This window comes from Puntigrus tetrazona, chromosome 15 (assembly GCF_018831695.1).
Source record: "Puntigrus tetrazona isolate hp1 chromosome 15, ASM1883169v1, whole genome shotgun sequence".
Taxonomy (NCBI): Eukaryota; Metazoa; Chordata; class Actinopteri; order Cypriniformes; family Cyprinidae; genus Puntigrus; species Puntigrus tetrazona.
Window position 1 is genome coordinate 20,673,210 of NC_056713.1, and position 16,200 is coordinate 20,689,409.

General features: G+C 40.7%; 1 protein-coding gene across 11 annotated transcripts in view; it reads left to right on the top strand.

The window, feature by feature from the left end:
- Positions 1–16,200, top strand: part of robo2 (roundabout, axon guidance receptor, homolog 2 (Drosophila)) — a 366,772-nt gene that overhangs the window by 212,066 nt on the left and 138,506 nt on the right. For all 11 annotated transcript variants that reach the window (XM_043259047.1, XM_043259054.1, XM_043259051.1 and 8 more), the window contains one exon: positions 150–476. In XM_043259047.1, the coding sequence (XP_043114982.1) occupies positions 150–476 (327 nt within the window). The remainder of the gene's footprint in view (positions 1–149; positions 477–16,200) is intronic.

Below are 16,200 nucleotides of genomic sequence, written 5' to 3' on the forward strand. Positions count from 1 at the left end.
AGCAGGGTTAGAGAACTAAACTGGCTAAGAGTAACTTAGAGTAACTTTGCTAACTGGTTTGTTGCAGTCTTGTAGAGGCTACAAATATCCTGTTGAATATAAATGTAAGGTTGAAACTGACAAGTCTTTGTCTTTCTCTGTTTTACCAGGATCCCGTCTACGGCAGGAAGATTCTCCACCTCGGATCGTAGAACACCCCTCCGATCTGATTGTATCCAAGGGCGAGCCAGCAACCCTAAACTGCAAGGCAGAGGGGCGGCCCACCCCTACCGTGGAGTGGTACAAAGATGGAGAACGAGTTGAAACTGATAAAGATGACCCTCGATCCCACCGCATGCTCCTGCCCAGTGGCTCACTCTTCTTCCTGCGCATCGTACACGGCCGTCGAAGCAAACCTGATGAGGGGGCGTACGTTTGTGTGGCACGCAATTACTTGGGGGAAGCAGTCAGTCGAAATGCCTCACTGGAAGTAGCATGTAAGTATGCGATTTCTTTAATTATTGTCTTGAGTCAAAGTAACAATCAGTGTTGGGGAACCCTGTGGACCAGACTGCACCTTAATGCTCCTAATCGTACAACTGCACAATCCTGCTTTTGGAATACCACAATGTTTGCCACATAAAATTGTGATTTGGTATTGCATCTGACGGATTTGGAACAGGCTTGTTTTCCCTAGTTCCAACAATCAGTGGGAACTATATTTTGCAGTTGGCTTCTGACTTAAATTAGCTCTACATATGTTTTAGCAAATCTTAGATATTTCAGTCTGTTTCGGTACAGTCTGCCAGGCTTGTAGTTTTTCATTCTGCCTGAGAAATGGAAATGATAGGGGATGCCAAGGATGTGCAGAGCGACAGACTCAGATGAAAGAGCTTGCTAGGTGTGAAAGGACAGTGATGACGCTCTACACAGGAAGGCAGAATCTGGGAGGGGGGCTTATTGACAATCTGTAGATGGGTTCTACTTTGAAGATAGGTCTCTGTTGGGTTGACTTGCATTTTCAGAGAGAGCACATCCCCTGGGATCAGATCCCCAAGCCAATCAGAGACCATTATGAATGACAGCTAACTTGTCCACATTTGTTTGTCTGCTAGCCAGTGAGTATGCTATTTTAATGATAGACCTTTTTGCTAAATCATTGCTGATTAATGGACTGTTGTAGCCAAGAAACTCTTTGCTAGGCATACCGTGCACCTATTGTCTTGGGAGTTTGTGATCTTTGCAATCAGTGCATACATTTCAGCATCTAAAGGCATAAAACGTAGCTACACTAGCTTAGCAGATATGCCAAAGCAAAAAAGTCATTAGAGATTAAGGAGAATTGGTCTTGCTCTGCTGGGTTTGTAGTCTAGACCCGAAGTCTAAGTGAGCTACTATCTTGAAGTCTGTTTCAACCTGAGCTGATCAATACTGCAGCCTCTCTTATGCATTGTTATGAAAATAGGAGCGATCCATCATGAAATAAGGATATGATGATAAATATTGAATGAATGGATAACTAAATTGGCTCTGTGTGCTGCAGCCAAGACCCCATGCAGTAATGAGAGGGTGTGTGTGTGTGTGTTTAGCTGTTGGAGAGTGTAACTCTAGATGAAGGGATTGTGGGAAGGTTTTGAGAGCCAGTAAATTTTGAATGCTGCTGCATTTTCTATTTTTAACCTGTAATTGATGATACAGCACAGTGATTTGGGTTAAAGGAGATGATGCTTGCATTTAGCTTTTGCAAAGGGTACTTTGGAGCTAGCAATTGCGGGAAGCTTTTCAGTAATATTTTTGAATAAATTATCTATTTTTAACCTGTAATTGATGATGCACAACTGCGTTTCGGGTTATAAGGTATATGTATATGGAACACAGTATAAAGGCAGTTTGTGTGTGTTGTGTGTTTTCACTCATGTAGCTGGCAGGGGGTGTGTGTGTTTCCTCTGATCCTCTCTGCTCTTCCGAGGCAGTGGTGGCGGCCCCCAGGTGCTAACTGTGTGACAGCAGCTTGATCTATCGATCGCACTAAGAGGGGTCTCCTCGCCTAAATGAAAATTCATGAAAAATTGATGAAGTCCCCGATTATTCCTTTTTTGCCTTGTATCTTTCACTTCCCCCTCTCTGCTCTGCTAGGTCTAGGTGCTAAAAGGGCTCTGTTTTGTGAATGAAGGTAACTTGTATGGAAACAAGACACTTGTAAACTTTCATAGACACTATAAACTTGTCTAATGATTCGAAACAATATTCAGACATAACCAAGCAAATTTTAAGAATTCAAATAAATATTATCAGACACTATTTTTATTCTTTTAACCAGATACTAGAATGCTCCCTACTTCCATATGCAGCCTGCAAAGGCAGCATTTTTCAGGATTTCTGAGTTGACTAAAAGAGTTAAAGGAGCTTTAGGATGTTTTATGACTTTCAGGTGAGAGGTGAAGGGTTGTAAGGTTAGCAGGACAGCGGATACTAAACCTACAGCAGGAAAGACCAAGAACTGTACTTAAACGAGACCCCTCAGCTGTGTTACGTTACACAATTTCCACTCATAAAACTTCTCTTTACTGGTGAGTGATCACAGAAGTGAAGCCAATCTAAACTGATTCAGCTCATGTATCGCTCCAAGCAAAATATGTTTCATCTGTCACATCGTAGAAATATTCTGAAGCGGCGCTGTTTTCTCAAGAAGTAAATGTTGATTTTATAGCCAGCTGTGTATATCTGATCTATATGAAATACTCCCAGACTCACATACGTATAAAATGTTCACCTCCAAAACAAACAGCTGGCCTTCAATGACAAACTGAAAAATGTGGCGAATGTTCCAGACTGTTTTGCGACTTTCATTTTTGGGGTTCCGACTCTGGTTACAAGCCCAGTACTTTTTCATCTTTGTGTCACAAGTCATCTCCTGTTGCGATATATGGTTCCATCTCTCTTCCTCCTCCTCGTATGGGGTCAATCCGCACCCCCGCAAGCTGAGTGAATGGCTTTGTTGAAACAGATTGCAGACAGGCATTCGCCCTGGACCACTGAAGCCGCCTGATCAGAGAGACCCCAAGCTGGGCTGCAGGAAGCAGAGAGAGGCCTGTGAAAGGAGCTCGCTGCATTATTAATAATGAGGCAGATTGCAAGGAGGTGTCCGCTGAAGCAGGATTATCTCAAACGCTAGTCTTTAACAATTGACCATTAGTTATGCCACAAAGAAGATACGCAGATCTTGTTACAGATGTCTGTGTCCTAAAGAGTTTAAAGAGAATCTGCAAAGGGGTTGATTTTGTCTCTATGATTAGTAAGGTGCTTATCTGTCTGAACGTAGTTCTTTGCAAACTTATTTCTCTGGGGTTAGCTCTTTCACCGCTTTCGCCTCTTGAAATGGTCCATTTCTTCATTTAAGGTACCGAGTATGTCTTTCCACTTTCCTCAACATAAATGAATCCCTTTGCTGTCATTTATATGGTCTTAATTAGAGCAGAAGAATAGAAGAGTGGAAAAGGTGCTGACAGGCCACAGGGAGCGACTGGCTGAATCCCAATTCGCATACATCTACTTTAGCCGAAAGGCACATATTTCACCGGTGATGCATACATGCTTGAAATATATTAAGCACATATATGGCTTTTTTGTTAGCTTCACAATGTTTATGTTTCAGAGAAATCAACTTCCTGTGTGAATGGCATGATTATAATTGTCTCTGCATGTTAAAGCTGGGCGTAATTTGCTAAAGCTTTACAAGCATTTAGGCTAGTTTGGCATCAAATTGTTGATTTCTTTTAAAAATCGAATAAGAATAAAAGCACAAGGGGATGTTGGAAATATTAACCTACTACTAACAAACTTTGCTAAACTAGATAACACTGTTTACCATGTTGGAAAGAAAGTGAAATTGGATCGTTATCGTACAGTTAGCTTTATTTATTTTTTCAGAAAAGATTTGATGTACTATTTACTCTTTCTATGATGTATATGATGGATGTATTTCAGTCTAGGCCGCACCCCGTGGCACTCCTTGCTTCTGGGAAAGATATTTTGTTCTTTTGTTGCTATTTTTCTTTCTCTGTGTCTTTATGTCTCTCTCCCACTCTCTCTTTCTGTCTCTCTCTCTTGGTCTTTCTCTTCTCGGGATAAACTGGGTCAATGAGCAGGTTCATAAATCATTGTGAAGACTATGTCAGACTGAGGCAAGCCCTGCTTTGAATAAATTTACCAAAGTGGTGAAATCTCTGGTCTTAGCTTGTGTACGGGCACTATGTGACAAGCCACACCTGGGGCGCACAGTCATCCAGGAAAATGTTAATTAGCCCTCTGTATCTCTTCTCAGGTGGAGAGGTGTGTGTATTATAAATCTGAGGGCAACAAGCTTGTTGAACACAGGGGCATTAATTAAGTGCATAAGGTGCGATTGTGTGCGTGTTTGTGTCCGCTAATGGTCTGCACTAATAACAATGTGAAAGTGTGCATGTACTTTGAATCTTAGCGACAAAAAGTGCCGTTTCGTTCATTTGTAACCTTTAAAAAGTATGCAAATGAGAGAAGGGTAAAACAGATGTCGTTGCTGGTTTGTTAAAAGGCCACCAGCCTGGGATTGGCTGGCGTTTTTGAAAAGGTTCTTTTGATACGCTTCAGCGTGGCACTTCAGCAATTAAGAGTATCGTTGGGCAACATTTGGAACTGGTAAGATGAAGTAATTAGTGCAAAAATGGTGCTTTCTTGTGTTAAGCATTTCTGGTGAGTCTCAAGCTGTTTGGCTGTGTCCGGCATCAGTAAAATCTAATAAAAGAGGATGAAAATAATTGGACACACACTGCCAGTAGCGGTGGGCAGTATGATCGAAATCCTATATCACATAATTATATATTACGGTAACGATATATACACCGCCATGCAAAAGTTTGAGGTCAGTAAGATTTTTCTTAAAGAATACAATAACTTCTAAATTAACTTGGGCAAACAATAAACATTTTTTGATGGAGCAAAATATTTCTTTTTCAAATGAATGATATGGCTTTGATCTATTCATCAAAGGATTTCAAAAGAAAATATCACGGTTTCAATACAAATATTAAGCAGCACAGTGACACCAAAATTAGAATAAGGAACATGTGACACTTGAAGCAATATATATATATATATATATATATATATATATATATATATATATATATATATATATATATATATATATATATATTTTTTGTGTAATTTCTCCTTTCACATGCAATTTTTGTTTTTCTTTTTTCTCCTTTTTTTCTTGCATCTATTTCTTACATATAGCTGCACTTCCCACTAACTGTATAGCATGGCAAAATATCCCCTTTTTAACACATATTTGCTCTAGTGTGGTGTATGCCAACATACCACCCATCCCTAACATCTAGACTACAAACGCCCGTCTGGCTTTTAACATCTCATCTGGTGGACAAGTGAGCGTGTGTGAGTGAATTAATCAAACACACACGTGCATTTGGCCTCATCCGCCTGATTGTAAATGTCAGTGTCTGTCTGGGTCCTCTGACCTGCATTGGAGTTATCCCGGGATCCGGATTGTGCAGGTTCTAGGGGTTGGTGATTAAGTTGAAAGCAGACGGATGTCAGGATGCGTCCGCGGCCCACAGGGAATGTTGGTTTCTGATAAGAGGGAGGGAGGGTGAGGTGCCGGCAGAGAGGTGGAAGAAGAACGGATCTCTAGTCTGTGATAAAGGAGAAAGAAATAAAATCCCTGATTGAATGTGTCAGCGTTGTATATCTGCAGTACTGGAGTCAGCGCCCACACCATAAAGACCAACCTCCTTATCAGCAGCATGTTACGTTACACACACATGCACGCCGGCAGCGGTGAGATGGAGCCATGCAGATCTGGATGCGTATCTTATGGTCGCATCTTAGTGTGTGCGAGACTAATCGGTCAACTGTGTAGATGATATTAAACGATTCTTCATTGTATGTATATGTGGAGGAAGCCCTCTGGAAAGGAGATAAATCATCAGTCCCATGGAACCCTAGTAATACACACACATACAGTTCTCACACGCACACACTGACCTTTATCATTCTCTCTTTCTCTCTCTGACTGTCTTTTGTATGCTCACTCTTGTCCCCTTGTGAGTGATAAAGTTTTTAAAAAATTTTTATGGGATTTCGCTTTAGTTTTTGACAGGATATCAGAGAAATTATGCAGAAAAGAACAAGGGTTAGCAAATGGGCTGAAATGGATTCAAGCTACTGTTTTAGTCAGCGTTACGTTGGAGCATGTGCATGACCTACCAGGCCGGTAACAAAAGTGAGAAGCGCAACTAGTTTGCAGGATGTAAATATTTATCTGACATTGGTATGATTATATGTGATTTTTCCAATCTGAAAATAGATCACGAAGGGCATTTTGGAAGTAACCGTTTTTTGAACTTATATTCATATTTAATTCAATGTAACTTAATTTAATTTATCTTTTTTAAGCTTTTAAAAAATAAATATTAGAATAAGCCAGGCAGCTCTTAGCAGAAATCTGCACAGTTGTTTTCAGTGCCTTTTAGAGATGTACAGTGGAATGGATTTACGCAGAACAGAGTCCATTATGATCAGATGGTCATTGTGGATTAGCAGAAAGGATTTAGCCTCTTTTCTTTTTTGAGTAAACAAATATTTCTGCTTTGTTCAGTTTTAATGTGTCTGTATCTTCTAGTCAGATCCTGTATTTGATCTGAACGGCATAGTCGAAGCACACACACATATTATATATATACACACTACTATGCATATATACGTGTGTGTGTGTGTGTGTGTGTGTTATCTAAAATGTTATCCTAATCTAACTATTTCTGTGTTTTTGAACATTCATCTCTGCTAATCTCTCTATGTGTGTATGTATGTTACATTGATTCCTTGTGGTCTCTATGACCCTAAACTACTTAAAACTCCATTACATGATTGCCTGCCATCAAAAAGAGCCAGAAGCATTTGTGAATCATTCCGAACGGTCATTTAAATCCAATCAGAGTCCAGACTATTGACTTCTATCTGCATTTCCAGACCACAGCAGACATGTTTTCATCCCTGTACTGTGTCAGGCGCTCTCCTATTAGAGGTTCTTCTGTGGTTCCTCGTCAGGTAGAACGAAAAAATATAACATGAGGTTGATTTCCAAGAGATTGCTGGATTCTGACAGTTTTCTGCATGGGATTGGATCCGATGACCCGTAAAGACATGTCGGAGTCCTCCATCGTAATTTCCTTAGCGTTCGTCACTCTACGAAGAGCAGATATCCCTCACCCTACGAATGCACCACCGCAGTCTACCCGTAACCCCTGACGCAAAGCCTCCTGGGACCCCCACCAAGGCCTGTAATCCATCATATGTATGTGTGCGTGTGTGTGTGAGCGCAAATTCAGCTCCGCCCTTAACTGAGGACAGAGGAAATTGATTCAGCTCTCTGTTGAAGCGAACGATCTGTTATTTTCTCAAAGAAAAAAAGTGCCTTGCCGAGTGCTGATGTTGCAAACTCTCGCTTATGAACACACACACACACACAACGTGTACGAACCGCAGTGCCGTTTCGGTGGAGTGTCATCATCAGAGAATGCTTCCCGTCGCTCTGATGGATGGTGTGTTTTTGAACCTTGCACTCTGGTCACCTACAGCGCAACTCAATCAAGCTGGCCGCCCGAAGGTATCCGAAACTGGCATTCAGATTGTGCCAACTTTAGCACTCTTCTCTCAAACTCTCCTTCTTGCGCAGGACTAATAGTGCGTGCTATGCTGTTGTGACCGTGTGGTGTTATCGGTGCAGTTATTGAGTTTGACTCTTGTTACTCTGGGAGTGCTGTGGGAGCGCGAGTTCTTACTGCCATCCCGGACAGCTGCGGAGAGGAGGAGGGAACAGTAACCTAAGCTTCCTGTACCGCAGCGTATGTCGGGGGGATGAAATCCGAGCCCCCTCCTGTCCCTTGTCTCCTTCCTGCTGGTGTTTGAAATTGATAGGCGGTGTGGGGTCCTTCGCAAGGCTTGGGAGTTTATGAGTGTGATCTAAAGAACAGCTGGAGTTGGCCTCTGGATCTCAGTCTGCGATGCGGCCCCGGGAGGGTGTCAATGAGAAAATTTGTCAGTGGTGAAGACCTCTGCCCTCATATTTATTTCTATATCAGTTGTGTTTCGTGTTAATTGCCTGTTTACTTGCAACTGATAGAGCGCAACTTCTGGGTGCCAGCAAGGGAAAAAATACCATTTACTTTCTCCATAGAGGAATTCTAAACCTTTAAAAGACTACTGTGAGCTACAGGGTTGTTAAACAGTGCTTTGTTAAAGCTTTTTTAAAACCATCTTATAGCAAAATTTCTGGTGAAAAGTTACATCAATAATTTCTCTAAAGAATCATTAGTTAACTATATAAGTTAAGGTGAACTAAAGCATTTACTAATCTTAGTTAATGTTAATTTCAGCATTTGCTAATGCATTATTTAAACCAAATAAACTAAATTTGTTAACATTAGGTAATGCACTGTGAACTGACATGAATAAACAGTGAACAACTGTATTTTTATTATCTAACATTAACAAAGATTAATAACTGTGTAATACATGTATTCTTAGTGTAATAAATGTATTGTTCATTTTTTGTTCAGGTTAATGAATACATTAATTTTAGCAAATTACACTTTATTGTAAAGTGTTAGCAAAATATCTATCAATCAGACAATTGTACCAAAAAGTGTTGCAATCTGGTATATATCAAAAGGCTTTTTTTCTCCATAGATTTGATCCAAAATGCGTCTTTAGCCTTTCAGGTCCTCTTCCAAGGCTTGTGAGCAACTTTCTGAAAAATAAAATGGTAAATGGGACACCCCATGATCTTGTGAACTTCATGGATGAAGGCCATGGAACTGTAGTTTCACATTAAGTGCACATTTGGGACATGTCCATATTTTTCATGGCTTCTTGCACTAAATCCTATCCTTATTTTGTTATTCATGACCAGTTCTGACCTCTTCTCTGATCCTATAATTTTGCTACTGTACTGTTTCATATGTAAATTTTATATGTAAATGACGTCTGTTTTTTACTGGCAAACCTCCCCAAATTATAATTTGTCCGGCCAGGCCAAGTTGCTGCATATTGATGTATGTAAAATGTATACATGAGCAGTGAATTATAAAATCATATGATTATAATCATATATGATTATAAAATCATAATGTGCAATTTCAAGGATGCTTTAATTTTACCCACTTGTTATTTGACCAAGATATGCAGATTGTCTCATCATGCATGTGTGAATATTGAGTTTATTTAGACCATGATCTTTAGTTCATCTGTTTGGGCTGGTAAAATCGCTCTTACTAGCGAGGCAGCGAGACAAACAGATGGACTGATAGACATGCATACACACACACACACAGCACTTATAAACTTGAAAACGAGAGACAGAAGGACGCATGGATCTGTTGGGCATGCATACACACAGACACACACACATAGTAGTGTGGCTAAAGGCCAAGTGCATAGAAATCAGAACAGCTCCATTCAAATGCAAAATAGAGTCTTATCTACAGACTGTTCTTTGCTGCTCTCCTGTGCTCTACACCGTTCAGGGCAAAACTATTATTTGGAAGCGTGTGTAATTGTGTGTGTGTGTACATTTTAGTGCCTATATAAGGTTGTGTGTGTGTTTGGATCTAAAGTGTGCACGAATGTGAATTTCAATGTGAAGATTCATTGGGGTCTTTCTTCGTGGTTTTTCGCTGGAGGTTTTCTTCAGTATTTTTGAGTAGCGGTTGCTTCGAGCTTATTTGAAGGAGGCTTTCCCCATGCTTTGTTAATTGAAGGTTTTCCTAATGATTTGTCATTGAATGTTTTCCTCATTTTTTGGTCTTCTCTCTTTTCTTTGGAGGTTTTCCTAATGGGTTTTCACTGGAGATTTTCCTCATAGCTGCTTAGTGGAGTTTTCCTCGTGATTTTTATTAGGTCTTTTCTTGTGGATTTTCACTTTAGGTTGTCCATATAGTTTTCACTGGAAGATTTTCCTGGTTTTTACTAGGTACGTTCTCATGAATTTTTACTGGAGGTTTTCCTCGTGGTTTTTCACTTGAGGTTTTCCTCATAATTTTTACTAGGTTTTTTCTCGTGGATATTGACCAGAGGCTTTCTTTCGTGATTTCCACTTGATTTGTTTTTTGCTAGATAGGTTTTCCTCATGGAAAACTTAAAAACTTTCCTTATGATTTCTTTTTTATTTTGTTTTCATATAGCGTCTATGTTTAAAAAAAAACAAAGCTGTACCTTTAAAAGAATAATCGGTCACATTTCTCATAGCTTTAACCTGATCAGAGTATCCAATATTCAGCCGTTAGAGCCTAGAGGGGCCAGTTACGAGGCGGGACCCACATTTCATCCGTTATGTCCTACTGTAAAGCGCCTGGCAGTCCACTTTCAAAGATGAAAGCTGGTAAATTGTCCAGATCAATCACTTTAATTTGTTTGCCACATCGTTATCAAGGGTTAAATGCATTTATTTAATGCTCAGTTGTGGCGTTTGTTTTTGTTATTGTTCAGAACAGCAGTGTTTCATTCTGGTGTGGTTTGTGTGTGTGTGAGAGAGGATGTCTTTGGATGGTTTAATATCAGATTACTGACCTGCACAGGAAATGAAAGCAGATGACAGTGAGTGATCACCTTGTGAGTGCATTTTGTGTGCGTGTGTGATTGACAAGCTGATGCATTTGACTCCCTCGATCTTTAAGAAACATTAATAGTCTCTTGCTCCCGGGTCCATATATCTAGTGCGTGTGGGTAAGGAGAGGATGAATTATGCATTTCTAGCACACTATGAAAAATGAACACCTTCGGATTCTCATCTACATAAATCTTCATTGTATTTAGACACTAGCTGCGTGTTTACATAGTGAATGCATGCCTGGTTATTTAGATTTGTGTTTTTAGAGGTTACGCATTCTTGCTGACGTCTAAATATGCAGGTGACCAGAATGAGATTCAGGCAAAACATAACCCCCACGGTGCGCCAAGTGAAAATAGTCGAATTGCTCCATATGTGCCAGCCTGATGCATTAATTGCACACTTTAAAACTCATTCTTTTTTCCTTGCCATTTTATTGTGAGTTCCTAGCAGATTTTTTTTTTCCTACCAAGAGAAAAATAAATTCTCTGACACATTATGAATATTGATTTGGCTCTTTATAAAAGAACAAGCACCGCAGGGAAGCATGGTGAACATTAGTGTTCCGTTAGCACTAGTAATTGCACGCATTTTGTCACTGTAATTCAACTGGAGAATCACACATGTGCCAACATATAGAATCTATCATTTAAGCAGCGACGTGTGCACAAAGAACACATCTGAACCATATAATTTCGCATATAGATGTGAGGTTAGTTTGAGACAACCACCCAGATGTATTCAAACTGTAATTTAGCTTTAGACTCTATGCAAAGCAAATTGCAAACGTTATGCAAAAAGAAATCTGCAGCATGCCGCATTCTGTGATTCAAAACCCAGCAGGTGGATAACTTCTCAGTTTCCTAAAGCCCTCTTTAGTGCTGTATAACATCACAGTAAACGGCCCTGTAGTATTTGGACTCTCTCAACCGGACGAGAGAAATGAGAACGGTCTGATAATGATTTCCTGTAGCCGAACGGTCTGATAATGATTTCTCTGTGGATAGTCATTGAGGAGTTGTGGAAAAGGCCGGTGTGGTGGCGTGATAGCAGGAGCTTCTCAAACGCAGTAGCAGATCATCTGCTAAACATGGGCAATGCTTATCTCTACAGGGATGCAGCTTTCGTGTTAGGAAATCGGTTGATGCTGGGAAAGCTCTGATCAATTTTGGCCAAAACAGATCGTTTTGTTTTTTTGTTTGGTTTTTTTATTTGTTCTGCTACACTTTAGTTAAGCATTTTGTCATGTTAACCCATGGTTGATAATTGCAGATTGCTCTATATATATATATATACAGTGCTCTCTTATTGGCACCCTGAATGGATAGTCATTGAGGAGTTGTGGAAAAGGAACATTTAATTAGCAATTTATCACTTCCTGCTTCCCTGGGGTATAAATATGACGTGACACAGAGGCCATTTCTCTTATCCACTCTTCAACATGGGAAAGACAAAGGAACACACCATTCAAGTAAGGCAGATGTGTGTCGACCTTCACAAGTTAGGTAATGGGTACAAGAAAATAGCCACCCACTGTGGTGGCGTGATAGCAGGAGCTTCTCAAACGCAGTAGCAGATAGGAGGTCATCTGCTAGAAATGACCTCTCTGATGGGCCATTGATTGACCAACATGGGAAAGACAAAGGTAAGGCAGATATTAATGAACCTTACTGTGAGAGGAATCATTAAGAAGTTTAAAAAACTGGAACAGTAGTACTACAGGTCATTTTGCCTCCACGCACAGTGAGGAGGATGGTAAGAGAAATAAAAATTCTCCAAAGCTCACTGTTAAAGAACTGCAACAAATGATAGATCTTGGGGTCACAAAGTCTCCAAAACAACCATCATTGCCAACAAGCTCTTTGGGAGGCGTGCAAGGAAAAAACCTTTCAGTCACAATCATAAACGCAAGCGTTTGGAGTTTGCTAAGCGGTACTGGGGCTTCAACTGGGACCGTGTTCTTTGGTCAGATGAGACCAAGATAGAGCTTTTTGGCAACAGACACTCTAAGTGGGTATGGCGGAACACAAAAGATGAGTATGCAGAAAAGCACCTCATGCCCACTGTGAAATATGGGGGAGGATCGGTGATGCTGTGGGGCTGTTTCTCTTCCAGAGGCCCTGGGAACCTTGTTAGGGTGCATGGCATCATGAATGCTTTGAAATACCAGGACATTTTAAAGCAAAATGATCTGCCCGAAAGCTGAAGATGGGTCGTCACTGGGTCTTTCAGCAAGATAATGACCCAAAACATGTGGCCAAATCTACACAGAAATGGTTCACCACACACAGAATCAAGCTCCTCCCATGGCCATCTCAGTCCCCCGACCTCAACCCCATTGAAAACCTGTGGAGTGAGCTGAAGAGGAGAGTGCAGAGGAGAGGAGTCAGGTCACTGGATGATTTAGAGACATTGTGCAAAGAGAGGAATGGTCGAAGATCTCTCTTTCTGTGTTCTCTAATCTTGTGAAACATTATAGGAGAAGATTAGGTGCTGTTTTGTTGGCAAAGGGGGTTGTACAAAGTATTAAATATCAGGGGTGCTAATAATTGTGGCACCCATGATTTGATGTAAAAGAATTATTTCTTAATGTGGGATTTTTTTTCCACTGAATAAATGCACTTGAATTAAAGGATGGAATTTCCTCTTTTTTTCCATTGATGTTATTTAGAACAAAACTGAATTTTTAGAAGCTAAAGAACACATTTTAACCAGGGGTGCCAATAATTATGGAGGGCATGTATATATATATATATATATATATATATATATATATATATATATATATATATATATATATATATATATATATATATATATTTATTCATTTTTTATTTATTTATTTTTTTCCCTTCATGTGAATTTAGGGAAAAAAATACATTTTACCTGCCAATGCATGAACATCTTGCATGGTACTTGCAACGCATAAAAAAATTATTATTCAAATTCCAATGAGTGACTAACTGATAAAATGTATATCTTGAGTGCAATGTAATGCAAGTCGTTTTGACTACACTAATTTTCCCCATACATAAATGTAAAATATTACACAGCACAATATTTCAATATCCATGGAAGTATTTGACAATCTGTTGTAATCACCAAAACCCTCCTCTTGGTTTCTCTGATGCTGTACACCCTCCTTTTCTGTCATCCCTCCCTCGCCGCCTCCTCCTCTGATTGCCGTGTGTCTAACGGTCCACAGATGATAACCATTCCTCCTCAATCTTTGACCCCTCCCCCTCAAGGCTCACACAAATCAGATATGGGGGCCTCGGCAGGCAGCTAATGAAATTAGCCCCACGTTGCCCATACGCTTTAATAAGTCACTTGACTCGATTAGGGATGTGATGGTGGGGGATGTCGAATGGATACAGTGAATCTCCAGCTCGCCTGATGGTGCCAACCCGGGTGTTGATTATCATAAATATTCCCAGTCCACACACCTCAGGCAAAATCCACACTCCGGCATCCCCCTTTTCCTCTCAACACTCCTCTTTCCAGGACCAGACACCTCTTTCGGGGGCCTGGCAGGCAGTTCGGGGGAAACGTGAGGAGGGGGCGTTGCCAGCATTGTGCTGTCATTAACTTTCTTTGACTGGCAGCCGTCAAGCTGGCTAAGCCCCGCCCCCCTGCTGTGCTGCAGTCTCCACCTCCCTTCCCTCCATCATTCTCTCCTGTCATCGCTCCATCCCAAAGTGGCAGCGACTCTTTGGGTCTCAGCTGCTAGGAGAGATGATACTCCAACCACCCGTTGCTTGGGTGAATCTTCTTGGATCAGGAAAGTGGAGCCAGCCAGCCCGGAGTGACAGACGTTGGCCCGGTGCGGAACCTGATCCCCTGCTGCTTCTCCGCAGAAACCTCACGCTGGGCAGAAAGTGCAGGATAAGTGTAAGCAATCCGCAAATAACTCAACATCGCAGGCGGACTGCTGAGTCCAAAGTATTTGATTATCATGGAGCGGTTTTATCCATAATTCCTCCATTTGTTATCTACTAGATGTTTCTAATTTCAGTTTTATGTTTGAATTGAATATTCAGTGTGCTGTTTATGCACCACTAGCAGCATTAAATGAAATTTCAAGAATGATGACTCTCAAACTCGCACCTGTTTTTCTGTTATTTAGACGAACAAATAGTCCTGCCCTGAACTTCTGTTTCAGGTAACAAAGTAAATCGATACCATTAAGAAGCATTAAAGAACATTATACATTAAGCTGGTATGTTGAGGACTATATGATTGACAGGTGAAGGCACGAATCAGAATGAGGCTCAGAGGCGGGATTTTATTACAGGCATCCATCCAGTTGAGAGTAATCTGTCAGGATGGATAAGTGAGGTCTGATGTTTCTGAACCTGACAGCGGTGGTGCCTGTTTCCAGCCGGCTGTTCCCAGGTCCTGAGCGGTGCCACGGACAGGAAATAGGTTAGAGGGAGAGAGAAAGCAAGAGAGACACCTATGTTTCCTTTGTAGTCTGTACATCTCCAGTAAATAAAATATCAAAACATCCTTAATGCAAGATAAATTTGCTTAAAAAGCAAAATTGTAAAAATAATAAAATAAAATTAAATAAAAACAATAAAATTACATTACATTAAAAATGCAAAATATAATAAGATAATAACTGCAAAAATATAATAAGACATTTTAAAATATAAATAAATATAATAATATAGATAGATAGATAGATAGATAGATAGAAAAAATATCTTACACAGTTTTTACACATCTCATTTAATCTTCTACAGACAATTGTTATGCATTAATTATGCATTGGGCTGAGTTTGTATGTGTGTAGGTTCATGACCATGTGATGGATTGTGTGTGTGTGTCTTTGACACCAGTAAGCGTCTCCGTCTTGTTAATGGATGCAGCAGACTCGTGTCCTGACAGCTGGCATCCTGGTGTCTACCACAACTCACCTCACACTTCTTCCCGCTCTCTGTCAATCACTCTTCACTTTTCTTTATTATTCACCCCCCACACATGTTTGTCTAGCCCCTTATAAACAGACCTAAGAGCTTATGACAACTGAAAATGAACTTGTACCCCACTGTGACCCCCTCTCTATGGTCTGGGACAAGAACCCCACACACATCTTGCCCCGCCACACCAAAGTCCCCCATCCGCATGGGGCCAGAAGGGGTCAATGGATTTGCCAGGTCACCGTGGCAACTCTTGACAGGCTCAAATGTCAGAGAATTGGCCGGCCATGACAGCGCTGTCAGAGTCAAACGCCCCCCTTTACACGATGGGTTATTGCTGGAGAAGCAAGGAGGGACAGGGGGATGCGGGGGTCCTGGAGCCGTTAGCATTCAGACCAGTCCGGTTGTGTCAGGGGCAGACAGACACACTGTCACTTTATGTCTAATTGGGGCAGGTCAAAGCCCTAGAGGCATGAAGGGTTACGCTCGCCCTGTTCTCCTGGCCGTTTTCTCTCATGCTGTCTCTCATAAATATGGCTTCCTACCTGCATTTCTCTCTTTTTGCATCTTACCAATCCAGCTTAAAGGGATAGTTCATATAAAAATTTAAATACCACAAATTTTTACTCA